The sequence below is a fragment of the Dermacentor silvarum genome, chromosome 1 (genome assembly GCF_013339745.2).
Source record: "Dermacentor silvarum isolate Dsil-2018 chromosome 1, BIME_Dsil_1.4, whole genome shotgun sequence".
NCBI lineage: Eukaryota > Metazoa > Arthropoda > Arachnida > Ixodida > Ixodidae > Dermacentor > Dermacentor silvarum.
In genome coordinates this window covers 158,492,499-158,506,624 of record NC_051154.1, presented here as the reverse complement: position 1 = coordinate 158,506,624, position 14,126 = coordinate 158,492,499, and the positions used below count along the sequence as shown (strand labels likewise).

At 42.6% G+C, this 14,126-nt stretch overlaps 1 protein-coding gene across 6 annotated transcripts in view; it reads right to left on the bottom strand.

Annotated features, from left to right (window-relative positions):
• Positions 1 to 14,126, bottom strand: part of LOC119436287 (protein virilizer homolog) — a 259,809-nt gene that overhangs the window by 219,882 nt on the left and 25,801 nt on the right. For 5 of the 6 annotated variants that reach the window (XM_037703092.2, XM_049656719.1, XM_049656715.1 and 2 more), the window contains exons 6-7: positions 1,901 to 1,981; positions 931 to 1,130 (exon numbers count right to left, since the gene is read on the bottom strand). In XM_037703092.2, the coding sequence (XP_037559020.2) occupies positions 931 to 1,130; positions 1,901 to 1,981 (281 nt within the window). The remainder of the gene's footprint in view (positions 1 to 930; positions 1,131 to 1,900; positions 1,982 to 14,126) is intronic. The other variant, XM_049656722.1, reaches the window with a different exon arrangement.

Below are 14,126 nucleotides of genomic sequence, written 5' to 3'. Positions count from 1 at the left end.
CTGTTGTGCCACACTAACCCATCTGCAATATTTGTTGAACAAAAAGAGAACAAAACTGGCAGCATGAATGTCATACCCCTGCAACACACGTCTCTCAAAATGCTCAGTGAGTCAGCCAAGAAGTCAGCCCACCACATAGCACAAAAGCTACTAATGTTTCAGATTCAAAGAAACAATGGCAACTGCAATTTCATGCCCTTCACAGCATACAGCATGTCTTGAGATTTCACAATTACCCATGCAGTAGCCAAGAATAATTCAACAATGACAAAAGCCTTACACTTACTCAGAGGTAATAATCATTTCGTTCACATATTTTCCATCATTCACTGAACTCAATACCACAGTTGTGCCAGTCCTAACATAGCCACATTATTGAAAGTTCACCGTATTTAAATGCTTAGCTTCAGTAATATTTTCATTCATGAAGGAGTGAATTTAACTAAACAAACTACAGTAAGGAAAATAGTTGGACCTGCTGGTGTATATTTAGAACAAAGGATACCAGCACAGCAGATCAAGTGGAAATGAGAGGAGTCTTTGCATCTGGTCCCTTCGGTCCAATCCACTGGACAATTACACTCCATTCTGAGTAAGCAAACTATGTTACAATACCTAGATTAGATTTGACTTCTAATGCAGATTACACAGATGAATTTACCCACAAACTACTCACTCCAGCAATTCTTATTGTTTACGCTTCCCTTCACTATGTCAAACATAAAAGGACACAGTGTCAGGAAGTACGGCTGCAGGCACAAAGTCAACTGCAACCCAAAGTTGAAGCCATATTGAAGTACCATTTACACTATAACAAGCCCAAATGACAATTATAATGAGTTGGAAGAGCTGGTCCTGTTCCTGTAGTTTCTGTAATACCTTTCATTTTTTGCAAAAATAATTTAACTGAGCGTGCTCACAAGAGCCTACCTGAGAATTTTGTGCAGCCCAAGACTTAGCATAGCCAGGTGCCCGAGGATCACCATAGGGGACAGCATGTCGTCCCCCCTCGGGGTGATCAGAAGAGGCACCAGCTGTTGCAGCAGGCCCTGGTGCCGACCACTCCAATGGTACCAAAGGAATTGAAGACTCTGAACTTCGCTCATGGTCTGGTGCACGATGTGAGGTTTCTGTCAGAGAGAATGGTAAGTACATCATCACACTCTCACCACATCAACAAAGATTTTTGAGGTTGCTACACACTAAATACAAGATGCCGCACCAACAACAAAAGCCAACAAAGCAGCACACAGTAACAGTCTCAAGCTTAACATAATGCTCTCGCCCAAGTTTCACCAAACACACCAAAACAGGTACACTAGTATCTGTCTCTGGGTTAAACCCAAAGATGATGCCCTATAAAAATTCTGTTGCAAAAATGAAAGAACATGTTTCACAAACTAGCTTTGCCCCTTTAATGGCAGCAGGCAATCAGGTGGCCAAAATGGCGAACCTGATGCTCATCACTACTAGTTGAAGGTACCCTCTCCATATTAGGCTAGCAAAGAGAAGGAAAGCAAGAAAGGAAAGCACAGTGCAAGGGACCTCGGAGTTGAGGACAAGCGAGGAGGAGGGAAGGAGTGCGGCAGGTGATCCTGCAGACAGCCTGAGGGCATCCAGCAGTAAAGGAAAAAGCACAATTCCACTGAACAATAGGTAAGTGTTCAAAACCAACACCCAAGTCAGCGTAGCAAACAGCCAATTCCACTCCTGGGGCCCTTCTCAAGACTACCACCAGAATGCTGCTGCATGGAGGGACCCCGAAAAGCCAAAGAAAAAAAGGAAGGGGAAAACAAACAAGATCAGAAGGGCTGAGGCAAGGGGGAGCTGGACAGCAGAATAGCACGAGGCGGTTACGTTGAGGCAACGTTACTGCTTGGACAACGTGAGACGTCCTCACCCTCTGTGTTATTAACACTGTCCAGCCAGGATGCAACCATGGTGCACAATTTCCACTTGGACTTGGGTATGCCTTCCTTCACTGGAGTGGAGGGAGAAGGTTCGTACGTAACAAGAGCAGAAAAAAATACAAAGGAAAAACAAAAAAAAGCAGGATGAAAAAGAAGGCGCGCACAACCTCAATGAGAAGTGAACCTGACACCAGAATAGCTACATTTTCTTAAAGGTTTCACCAGTCTCAGCATGTGCAAGTGCTTGAAATCTGACAAAGAACAAGTTACAAGCATGAGAATGCGCAATATGTATGTAAAATTTCTTTGTAGAAAATCAAACATTTATGTTTCCGATAGCCCATTTCTCATAAAAAGATATATCTACTTTTATTTGTTCTTTGTTAAATTTCTTTCAGCAGCAATGAGGATCATAAGGGAAAAAAAAGGGGGGGCGGGGAGCGATACAAAGAAACAAATCAGTTTCAGAAAAAAGTGCCTGTAACTCCTTCCTGCGTGAATTTTTATTTCTCGTGAAAAAGTTAGACAAGCCATTCATTAGCCCAGAAATACCAAAATGAAACATCACGGTTGTGATTTCAAGAGCTGAAAGTGCCAAGTATTATAAATTACACACCATGCAGTTATGGGTATGTATATGATTATATAGAACGACTTTTGAATTGTATAAAATCTTGGAAAAACTTCCCGAGTTACTAAAAATTTTAAAACATTGCCATAATAATCTACTATATTTTGCAGCTCTATCTTAGTGCAAGTTTCATAAATTTAATAATGCTATCCTTAACTAAATGATGGCTTCAATATATCAGCCGTAGCCCTCGATGTACATCCTCGAACGTGGAATTTTGCTTTGCATACTTCTTAGGAGTTTGACACAAGCAGAAAGAATATCTTTTTTTTCTTCTGAGAGCTTTCTTGCAGCTGTTATCCTTAGCGCCAGGAACATGAATGGCTCGACATCCTCTTTATTGTAACCACTGGTGGCAACCATTTTTTTTTCCCAAGGAGAACAATAGTAATGCTGATACATAACAGCCGGTAAGATCAAAATTTGCCACTAAAGTTGTTCTCTCTCAACAAAACTGATTGGTGCTCTATCCTGCAAAATTACCCACATATGCATGCTACGATAAAGCAATTATTGTTTTCCTCACACTGTCACCCTAAGATCTTTTTCAAATGTGTATAAGTATGGTAGCCCCGATCTTCTTTGTGCACTGCTTTAAGTATTATACAAAATTATGCAGATCCTACACACTGTGGGAATCAATGTTACACAAGGCAATGTTACACAAGGCAGGTAACCGGCTAGCCAACATCGTTTAGAATTCTGCAAAGCGTTACCAGATGTACAAACATGTTTGTGTAAGGCAAGCAATTGTGTGTGTGACGCGAATATGTGTGTTACGACAGCAGCAAAGACGATGATGTTGGCAACAGCATGACGACTGCCATGAGGAAAGAATGGGAGAAACTGGCATGCTCTCGTTTTTATAAGAGCTTGTTGATATGCGACATGATGAACACGAACGACAGTGGTAGGTCTGTAGCCGAATGGAAATTGGCATGCGCGCATGAGGTCTTGCGTGTACTATCCAACGTGACTCACACACCACTTGTCTCCAACTACTTGGCATGGGCACGAGAGGTATGCGTGCAATTGTGGTCTAACATTTGAGTATTGGGCTGTTGTGCAAAGAAACCGATGTTTGATTCCACCATTGGACTTTTTTTTTTTAGGAGGCCAAAAACAATGCGAGACAGGAACCTATTTACCGCAAAGTGCTTGGAATGAGCCAAAGAATCCTTCACATAAAAATCATCTGTTTGTTTATGACCTTTTTGCAAACTGTGTGATGAGCTGCCGCCAAACAATTAAAGAAATAAATCACTTTAGAATTCCTTTCAGCATTACAGCTGCTACATATTTTGTTGTTCCTATATTATTTCCATTCCTATACATTTCACATGATACAGGTTCCAGCTAAGTAAGATTTTTTTTAATCGAAGAGGCACGACGTATGTCAAGTGAGCTCCTGAACAATACTTTGCAACGCGGTGAATGTGGTTTAAATCATGAATTCGGTATCTCAAACAGGTGCAATGTAATGCTAATGTATTTCTCTCGCATTCACCACTACATCACCACTGAACTTTTTTCCTTTTGGCCATGTTAAGTTCTAATCATTTGTTCCATATGTATCCTTCATGATACACCATGCAGAAAGGGTGCACCTGTTTATTTTAAAGGGCCTTTCACCAAGTATGGAGATTGCAAATAAAGAAGCCTGATACATAGATCATGCAGTCACAATCGACTGTGAAAATCGACTGTGACGTATAAATATCATCGCCTCCCCACCTATCCTTTCGACGCCTATCTCCTCACCTTCTAGTTTTTTGAAAGATGCTGTCACAGATATACCCATTTTTAAATAATAGTAATATTTAAATAATAATAAAAGTTCCTTGTTCCCAATATCTGTAAGTCAGACCAGGCAACAGATATTATGCAGATTTGGTGGCCTGAGTAATAGCCATAGTGATGCCCATGCTAAGTGGGAAAGCTGTGGCTTCGTATATGTGAAAAAAAGTGTAAGCGCCGATTGTGCAGGGAGCTTTTGGTTTTACCCATTGACGCAAAGCACCTAGTTCCTTTTTTACTGCATTCTTCAGGCTCTCGAAACAATTGCCGTCAGGTTAGGGAGCATTCTCAAGCATCCTCGTACTTGATTATTGTGTGCAATCAGCTTTTCTGTGCAACCAAGCTGGTCTAGTCGTGCGCCTTGAACTGTAGCTGGAGCCTTCACGTGCTTTGTTTAGTACTTGTACAGTACTCTACAGTAATGTACAGTGTTGCACGGTATTGTGCAGAAATGAACCAGGGCCTTTGAGAGGAAGAAAAATGGCAAATTTTGCGAAGTGTTGCAAATGAAAAAAAAATTTCAAAAGCACTTCCGTTTTGCATAGAAGTCTCAAACAATGCCAGCTGACTCCTCTTTACGTGTACGTTTTACACAAAAGAAAAACTTAAAATCTTTGTAGTCGTAATATTTCATATTTTACATTGTTGTGAATTTGCGAGAATGCCTGGTGCATGAAAATGGCACCTCCACACTGAAGTACTCCAGTATTTTTTTCCTCTTAGATTATCCATTTGCCCAAGAAACGAAGTTCTCTTTCGTGCTACCGAGTGATATGTGCATAAAATATAAAATAATCAGTAGAATCTAAAATATGAAGTTTCAGATCAGTGTTGATCACTTGTGAAATTGCCCAGATGCGAGTGCTGCACATTTATGTTAACACCAACCTCCTTGGTCAACACTTTCCTAACAAGCTGAGATCCAGCAAAAGAGTGTTGCAAAGGCAATTGAACGTGCCTGACAGCATGTAAAAATGTCTATCAGAAAGCCACTATCTTAAGAGACTTTCGTGCTGTGGTACCATCTCCGCCTCCGAGGCAGGAAGTGCGAGTTCGATTCCTGATATCAATGTACTTTCTTTTTCCTGTAATTTTTTTTCTTTTTCAATTCTAGAGTTCAGGAAACAATATAAATTGCCCTTTTCACCACATTCATAAGTTAGCAGCAGCGCTTATTTTTCTTCCCCTGATGGCTACAAAGAAATCTTGTGAGCGTAACAGAATTAATCGTTGACGCACATATTATCAGATATTTACATGTTATCAGGCGATCATCAAACCGAAATAATACCAGAAACAGCTACTTTATGGCTTGTGAAATGCATATACACTTGCACCAATGTGGCAAACGTCCTCGGCAGCATCAGTCTCTTTTTGCTTCATGTAGCACAAGCTAGCAAACATGGTGCGTAGTGCCGCCACATCTCCATCAACCGCACGAAGTTCGTCTTTAAATTTCACTCCGTGTAGCCCAGGCTTAACGAGAATAACTAAATAGGAAAGAGGCACAGGAACACACTCAGCTGAAATCAACCAGAAGTCGACAACACTTGTGTCACCGCATAAAGAAAGCGGGATATAGCGATGGCTGCACAGTGTAAATGTTCAGGGAGAACGCCTCGACTTGAGGGGAGGGTAATGTTTAACCACTCGTACCCGAGTTATTATAGCACACTAACACGTAATTCTTGTGAGAAAACATTCCTTGAGAGAAACCCTCTGTGTCTAGACATATGATAAAAACTGGACACTGAACAGAGATCTTGCTATATAGTCGCAGCAAAAATTATCTACACCACAAACGGAAATGTTCATTAACCTTTTCATTAAATATTCGGAAAACATAGGCATGAATTTCGGTTGCCATTAAGCTTCGTTTCTACGAGAGGGTGGCAACACTGCTGTTAGGTCCGATAAACAAGGAGGTCCGAAAAATCGCTCTTAGTAAAATCGGTGGGCGACTGTGTTTGTGTTCTTTTGATAAGAATTTTGCGTTAAATTAGCTTCAAATGAAAAACTAAAATTATTGGTGGCATTGCGACACACACAATTGTCATTAATTCCAACCATGTCCATATCAAAACCAATTCAAAACAAATAAGTTACCTACAAAGTAATCCAATTCTTTAATATTCTAATGAATGTCAATTACCCACCACGATGGCTCAGCGGCTAGGACATTCCTTTACAAAGCACAAGGTTGCACGTCCAGCTCCCAGATGCAGCACTTGCACTTCAATGGGAGTGGAAAGCAAGAATGCTTATGTACCGTGCTATGGGACCACAGCAAAAATAAAATAAAAAGAGAATAAATAAAATTTAAAAAAGCTTCGCCTTCAAGAGTGGAACGCGATAGCATTCAAAGATCCTTGACTGTTTCTCACACTTCCCGGCAACTGCAGCTTATGTAATCGTAATGTTTATCGGGAAACGCTGGCGGTGAACGCTATGCACTGAAGGCGCGCTTTCTGGTAGAAACGCGGCCTCTTTCGTGGGCCGGCCTTCTTTTATTGTTTGCACCTTTAATATTTGAGCCCGAGAAGATTTAGCATAAAAGGCATGCGCTGTCAGGTGTTTCGTTTCATGACAATTGTTTGTGGGCTGTCACTCTCAAAATTCTGAGGAATAACTTTGTAAAGAATGCAAGACAAAGTGTGAGCAACTTTAGTGGTAAAATATATTTGGAGGGCCTGCGTGGTTGGCATTGCCGACACCGACGCCGGATTTTCTGCGACACAGGGCCCTAAACGCTATCGCCTTAATAAAAAAAATTCCCCGGTTGTCAAAATTAATCCAGAGGTTTCAACTACAGCATCTCTCCTAGCCCTGTGTTGCTTTGAGACATTAAACCTAATTACATAATCATTCATTCATTCAATCAATCAATGCCAACTAAATTCAGGTCATCATTTTTATTCAATGTAAATTGTTTCTTCTAATGTAGCTTGATATTTAACTCTTTCCCTACCATGGGGAAAATAGGTGTTTTTTGTATCTTATGGCAGATGTTTTTCCTGAAGGAACTACTGCACTCAATATTTATTGTAATACATAAACAAAAAGCAACATGAATGCACTTTTCATGCATAAAAGTTTTATTAACGAGATGTATGCCATAAAAAAATATATCAATTGTTAAAATCAAGATTGTGCGATAAAATTGAACAAAGTTTGTAAAGACACGCTTGTAGTTACCAAGAAAAAAAAATGTTACAAAAATTATGAGATATACAAAATGTATTGCCGTCTATTATGCACTATCCCCGAAAAAATTAAGTTTTTCATTGACCAGGCATTCTGCTACAAAAATTTAACTGCAAGCACTACAGTTGGGCGTGCCGGGCTGCGGCCGCCGAAGTTCCGGGCTGGTTTGCGTTGTCGTCACTTTCAGACTCATAGTCCAATGAAAAGTCAGCGTCCTCTGACTCACTGCTATCCAATGTATCGTTAAGATCAGCCGCAGAGGCAGCGAAATCGCGATATCTACGATCTCCAGAAGCGCGCGCGCCTCCAGAGGCGGACATTTCTGTGTTCTGCTTTGACGATCGCGAAACTTCGTAGCGCATTTAAAAATCACAACTTGGCGGGAAAAAAGCGAACTGCTTAGAAGACAAAAATTTAGTTTTGCCTCTTTCACATCCGATGGCGCAGTGTGTCCCTGAGCGGCGCGGCAGGTCTCGAAAGCGGCGTTCAAACCATCGATAGCGGGCAGCCATTTTTTCGTTCTCCTTTGACGATCGCAAAACTTTGGAGCGCGTTTAAAAATCACCACCTCGCGGGAAGAAAGCGAACTACTTAGAGAACTAAAATATAGTCCTCCTCATTCACGTTCAATAGCGCAGTATGTCCATGAGCGGCGCAGAAGGTCTCGAAAGCGGCATTTCAAACCATCGATGAAGGGCTAACGATGCCCAATGGGCGCAGTACGGAAAGAGTTAATGATGCTTTCCTAGAGCTACAGAAAAGCTAAATAACAAAATTACAGTAGTGGTCCAGTCAGTTTAGGATTTCAAGTAATTTATGCAGCAGGAAGATAGCAGTTCTGTGGGTAGCAGTTTAGGAGCAGCCACACCAGCCTTTTGTAGCAGTTTTGGAGCAGAAAAATTGGTGTTTTTCGAACACTTAGAGCATTAAAGCAGTAATGCGCAGCAATTTGGTGCAGTTTGTTATTACTGTGCAATCAGTAAATGCTCCTCAACAGTAAAGAAAGTCACAAGGCCAACAGTCATCAGCAGCCAATTAAAGGTACCCTGAAATGATTTTGACGATCTTGTACAAACATACCGAATTGTTAGGGTAGGCCTTTCTGATCATTAAGTGACACATTTAAACGCTCCGCGTAAAGCATGCAATTTATTATAAGGTTTTAAAAATGTGCATCACTACCGATCACAGCAGGCGCCGCTCCCCTGAGTTTTCAGTTGCCCCATTACAATCTGTGTAGCTGGCGCGCGGGACATCTGTTGGGCGTTGTTGCGAAGTCCGAGGTCCGAGCGGCCACGAAGGTTCCATAGATGGTGCCTTGCCAGATGCCAGGAGAAGTCCAGTGAGATCAGAAAACGGTTTTATAGAAGACAAATGTACATATGGTATTTTACAAGAAGGGCTCCATGATATTGAAGTCGTCTACATGCTAACATCTTTGCGTGTTCTAGCGTTTACATCTCCGAGTGTACCAAAACACTCAAGTCCCGCTTTTTTTATCCCTTTCGTTTCCCTCTTTCACTTGACTGAGAGAATGCACTTTGGTTCTTCTTAGCCGAATGACCATCTTCGACCAGTTTGCCACATCCCGCCCATGATGTGTCCCCGTTCCACCGGGCTCCGCCTCCAATCTTGCCTGATCGCCCCCGCACACAGGCAACAGTTGACACCTTGGGAACCAAACGTTGGTGAGGTTCCCACGGGAATGCTTGACGCTGGCCCCCTTGCAAGAATTATTCGCCTCTCCATAGCGGTCAGTTCGCAGAAGCCACCACTTCCCGGGAGGGTGGTGGCTGTTGTCTCGGAGGGGGGGCTCCAGGTTGGCACGTCACAGTCGGGGCCGGGCCTCGTCGTAGTTCGGGCAGGCGCTCGTGCTTCACGGAAATACACCAAGAGCAATGTTGCCGTTTTAGCGACGCACGAGGCTGATGACCCATTGCAGCCTGGGGACTAATTGCTCATCCATCAGTCCCAGGTAACAGTGTCGCTCCCCGACAACGAGAAATGAGAAGCGTGAAGAGCACCCGATAACTTCAGGTCTGTCGATGAGGCCTCCTTTGTCCCGAAGGACCACCAGACACAACAGCGTGCTAGCACGTCTGATTGGCTACACAGGTTGCGTCATCAATAAATTTTACAACTTTATGGTGAACAAATGCTGTTCATAATAGTTAGAGTGTTGGTTAATTTGTTTCTATAAAAAAAAAGTAACAGAAAAAACATACACAACGACAATTTATCACTACACTCAAGCACTTTCGGCACATAGCAAGTGTCGTCTACTTGCGTTGCAACGTGCTCCGTGTTGACGCGAGCTGCGCGGTCAGTGTTGGTCTCAAGGTTTCTTTTCGCGAGGACCACGAATCGCCCTTGTTGCGTTGTGGGCTGCAAACCTAGCGATTGTCGACATGTCAAGCTGCAACATCACGTAACATGCAACATCAAGACATGTGAGCGGAGTGACTGCAGAGAATCAGGCTGTCGGTATCCGATCAGCACCAGGATCTACGCGTTCGCAGCCGTCACTTCACACCAGAGGACTACTACCACAATAGAGAGCTTTAGTCTGCCCGGCATTCAGGTAAACGCAAGCGCAAACGGACTAGGCCTGGGCATTTTACCAAATGAGTGGAGGCGCACGCGTGAATAGCCTGCACGGTGCCCAGTCACCTGGTGGCACAGAGCTCAACCAGACAAACATAGAGCTAATATAGCACTAACCAAGTGTATTCCACTTTAATGCTGGTGTAAATTTTGAGCAGCCGCATAATCATGAACACATTGTCTTTTTAAATGTTTAAAATGTTTTACACTTGATTGCAGCAATATTAGCTCTGTGTTTGACTGGCTGACCACTGGGCCACCAAGTGGCTGCACTGCTCAGGCCACTTTCATTTACGCTAAAGCCCCTTCATCACAGCAGTAGTAGTACTATAGAGGGGCTTTAGCTTACACCTCCACCCATCCATCAAAACACCCAGCTCGCCGGCGCTTACCGGAATACCGGATACGATTGGCGCTGTGATAGAATGCTCGCAATGCATGCTGCTTGGATAGCTCTCGCTCGGAATCGACAGCCAGGCAGCTAGTGGGGAGGTTGGAGAGGCTTCGTGTGCTGGCTCCACGACACCGGAAGAAGACAGAACGACGTCACATCATGACGCAGAGCCAGTGAAGGCAGAGCTTCGCCCCGATAGCTCAACGCACGAGTTGAACTCGTGCGTTGAATTCATAAAATTTTGTAGTTTAACCCTTTACGCCCTGGCGTCCTATAAAAAGGACCCGAAGAGAAATTGTTCTTAATCGTTGTGCAAATGGTTAGCAAACTCAAAAAAGAATTTGAGCTATTATCCATACACCTCCGCTAGCATAGGCGACATTTTCTTCATCCTTGTCTTCCTCAGAAAGACCTAGAGGTGAAATCAAAATGACGGAAGGCAAGAAACATGACTGCAGCAGTATCCACGCCTGTTGATAATATTCTACTCAATACCTATTGTCTCGGTAGCGATCATAATTTTGCGTGTTCTTTCTGATATGTTTATAGGTGTACTTATATCGGGAAGTTCTGCCTCTTATTTGCGCATAGCCCGCAGCACACCATGATCTGCGTGTCCTAAATATAGGACACCAGGGCTCAATGGTTGTGAAGGGCGCTGAATAACTTGAATGTACAGTGAGGACGCTGTTGCTTGTAACAGCTTCCGATTTCTTGTGTTATTATTCCAGAGGTGGTAAGTCAGCCTGAACTTCTGTATTCAGTGGAAAGGCGACTCCTATAGTAATAAGTATGTGTATCCAGAAGCGAAATATGTTCGCTGCACTATAGGAAGTGTGCGTGTTGGAGATAGAAGACGATGACGATGAAAAGTAGGATATACAGTTTTCCTTTTCAGGCTAGGGAAGCAGTAATTGCTGCACAGTAGACGAAGAATTCGCCATCTATGGCGAAAATACATCCAACAAAGTGACTATCAAGTAAATGGAGGCCATTCAAGTGCAAACATGAAGGAATTAAGTGTGCGCGTTGGAGGTAGAAGAAGACAACAATCACGCGCTGCCCAACTCACGCGCTGCCCAACTTTATTTTCGTCGTCTTTCGCAGCTGGCACCAAGACGCCGGCCGACAGCACCGACTTTAGCGTCCCCGCGTTGCGGCGTCGGTGGGCGCTACACACAGTTTGCTATTGCAGGCTTGGGGAATAGTAATTGCTGCACAACAGACGTAGAATTCGCCATATATGACTAAAAAAACATCCGACAAAGCGACTATCAAAGATAGAGGCCATTCAAGTGCAATGATGAGCCGTGTATACCTAGCACGAAGAATATTTTTGAGGCCTCTGATGCAAAAGAACCACTGTCAAATCACCATCATGCAAGTTTTCATATATTTAAATGTGTGATACAGCTGAAAATAATATGCAACTTCGAAATACTTCATATTGGTCTTTACAACCACTAAGCCCTGGTGTCCTATATATAGGACATGACGCCATATCTTATGCTGATGGGGTACTCTGAATAAACTAAATATTTTTGTGTTTCTTAGGCCGTAGTAAATCAATACAAAACGACGAAAAATTTTTTTGCACGTTAAAAAAAATTCAGGGATGAAAGGGTTAACAAGAACTAAGCTACGTGGCCAGGCATAATACAGACATAAAATTACAATTGTGCAAAGAATGATTTGCGCTGCGAGGCATAAGACAAAAAGTGACAGCAAATATTCTGGTGCATTTCAAATGACAGAAGCATTGATATGCTTTACCGCAAAACTAGATCTGTATTGTGCCTAACGATGATGCTCAAAGCTACAACAAGAGACCACGTGTGCTTATGAATGCAATCCAGAATGAGATGTGGCCATATGGTGTGTTGCAAAGATGGCGATGACGGCCATGAACAATGTTGGTACCATATCCGGTTGATTCACTTTCGTTGCGAGGCGGTTTGTCGGTGTTTTGAGTGTCGTGTGACCTCTACAAATAGATGCGAGTCGATCCGGCACCAAACTGCAAGTTAAGTCACCGACACCAGACCGAACCAACGAAGAAGTGCCGATTAAGCCTAACAGCCTAGGCCAACGTGATATGGGCCACAAGCTGCCACGGAAAGCTTGCCGCTAATATGTCCATATGAGTGACTAATCAGTGATCAGTTCCAAGATCACGCTACAGATTTTTCATGGCCGTTGAAGCGCCATTCAGGACTACTGCAAGCACGCATATGTTTGTGTACTTAAGTTGCGTGTTGACAGGAAGTCGTGAACAACATGCGTGAACGCGTGAATCTGTATGTGTACATGCGTACCTGATACGATCTACGAGCTTTCCAGTGGGTAAGCAGTCCTATCTTTGCAAATGTTATCACACATTCCATTAGGCTAGTTTTGTCGCCATTCCCTGTGTCAGTGTCAAGTACAGGTGTCGTCAACCTGGAAGAACTTTGCACCTACACATGCCAAGCACCGTGGAAAGGCTGTGTGTGCAAGGCACTGACCTCGGCAGGGTGTTTCACTGAATATTAAAAAATAGAATAGTGGATAATCAATGTTCAAATTCAATTATTTGAACATTCACTATTCATATATTTGAGTAAATCCCTACTGAAAATGTTCCACTGCTGTGTAAGCAAGCGAAAATAACGCACTGTGGCACAGTTAGTGCCAATGGCACTTGAGTGGGTGCAGGCAAGTAGAATTGTAGCAAAATAGTGCAAATGGCATAGTTGGACTACCCCTGTGTATATGTTAACATATCACAAGAGTAGCATGAATACCTTTTACAATCTGGTTTCGCACTTTCCAAATTTAGCCTATGTTAGTATTTTCAATTTTGCCTCAGTCTATTTTGATACTGCAGAATTACCAGACAGGAGCTAGGAAGTGATAAAGGTAGCCTTTACAAGAGCAACTGAGAACCATACTAGCAAAAACTTTATCTGCCACAAATACATCTGGCTCAAAAGGCTATTTACAGTTAAATGCGAAAAGCATGCACTTGGCTACATGACAACAAAAATATCAAGAGGATTACCTGCCAAAAACAACAGATACAAAGCCTTTCAGTTGTTTTTTTTTTCTTGTCATGACCAGACAAGTTCCATAAAATAAAAAGCAATCTTCTACCAAGCTAAGTGTTGCATACAAGCAAGAGACACCACAGTGAGCTGAATAACTTCTGAAGAACCATCTAAAGAGTTATAAAAACTACCTAGCAGACTTAAGCAGCAACAATGCTTGTTCTTTTAGAGAAAAACAACATATATTCACATACTCCTCCCTTAGAAGAAAATCTTGTCTGCCCCACAATAGCAATTACGTGCAGTTTCCACATCCTCTACGCTTTTACCTTCTATAATAGGTAGTAACGAGTGACACTGCAACATCCCACCTGTTAATATCTGCCAAATTATTGGCACTGATCTTCATTACTAGTATTACATGACAGGCAAGTCCTGAAGCACAAGATAATGAATTTATTATATTACTTTATTTTATATATTTAATAGATACTAGGGACTCAGGTTAAGAGCTAACCAGGCTGCTAGCCGATGGCAGGGCGAAGTCTAATTCACCAACA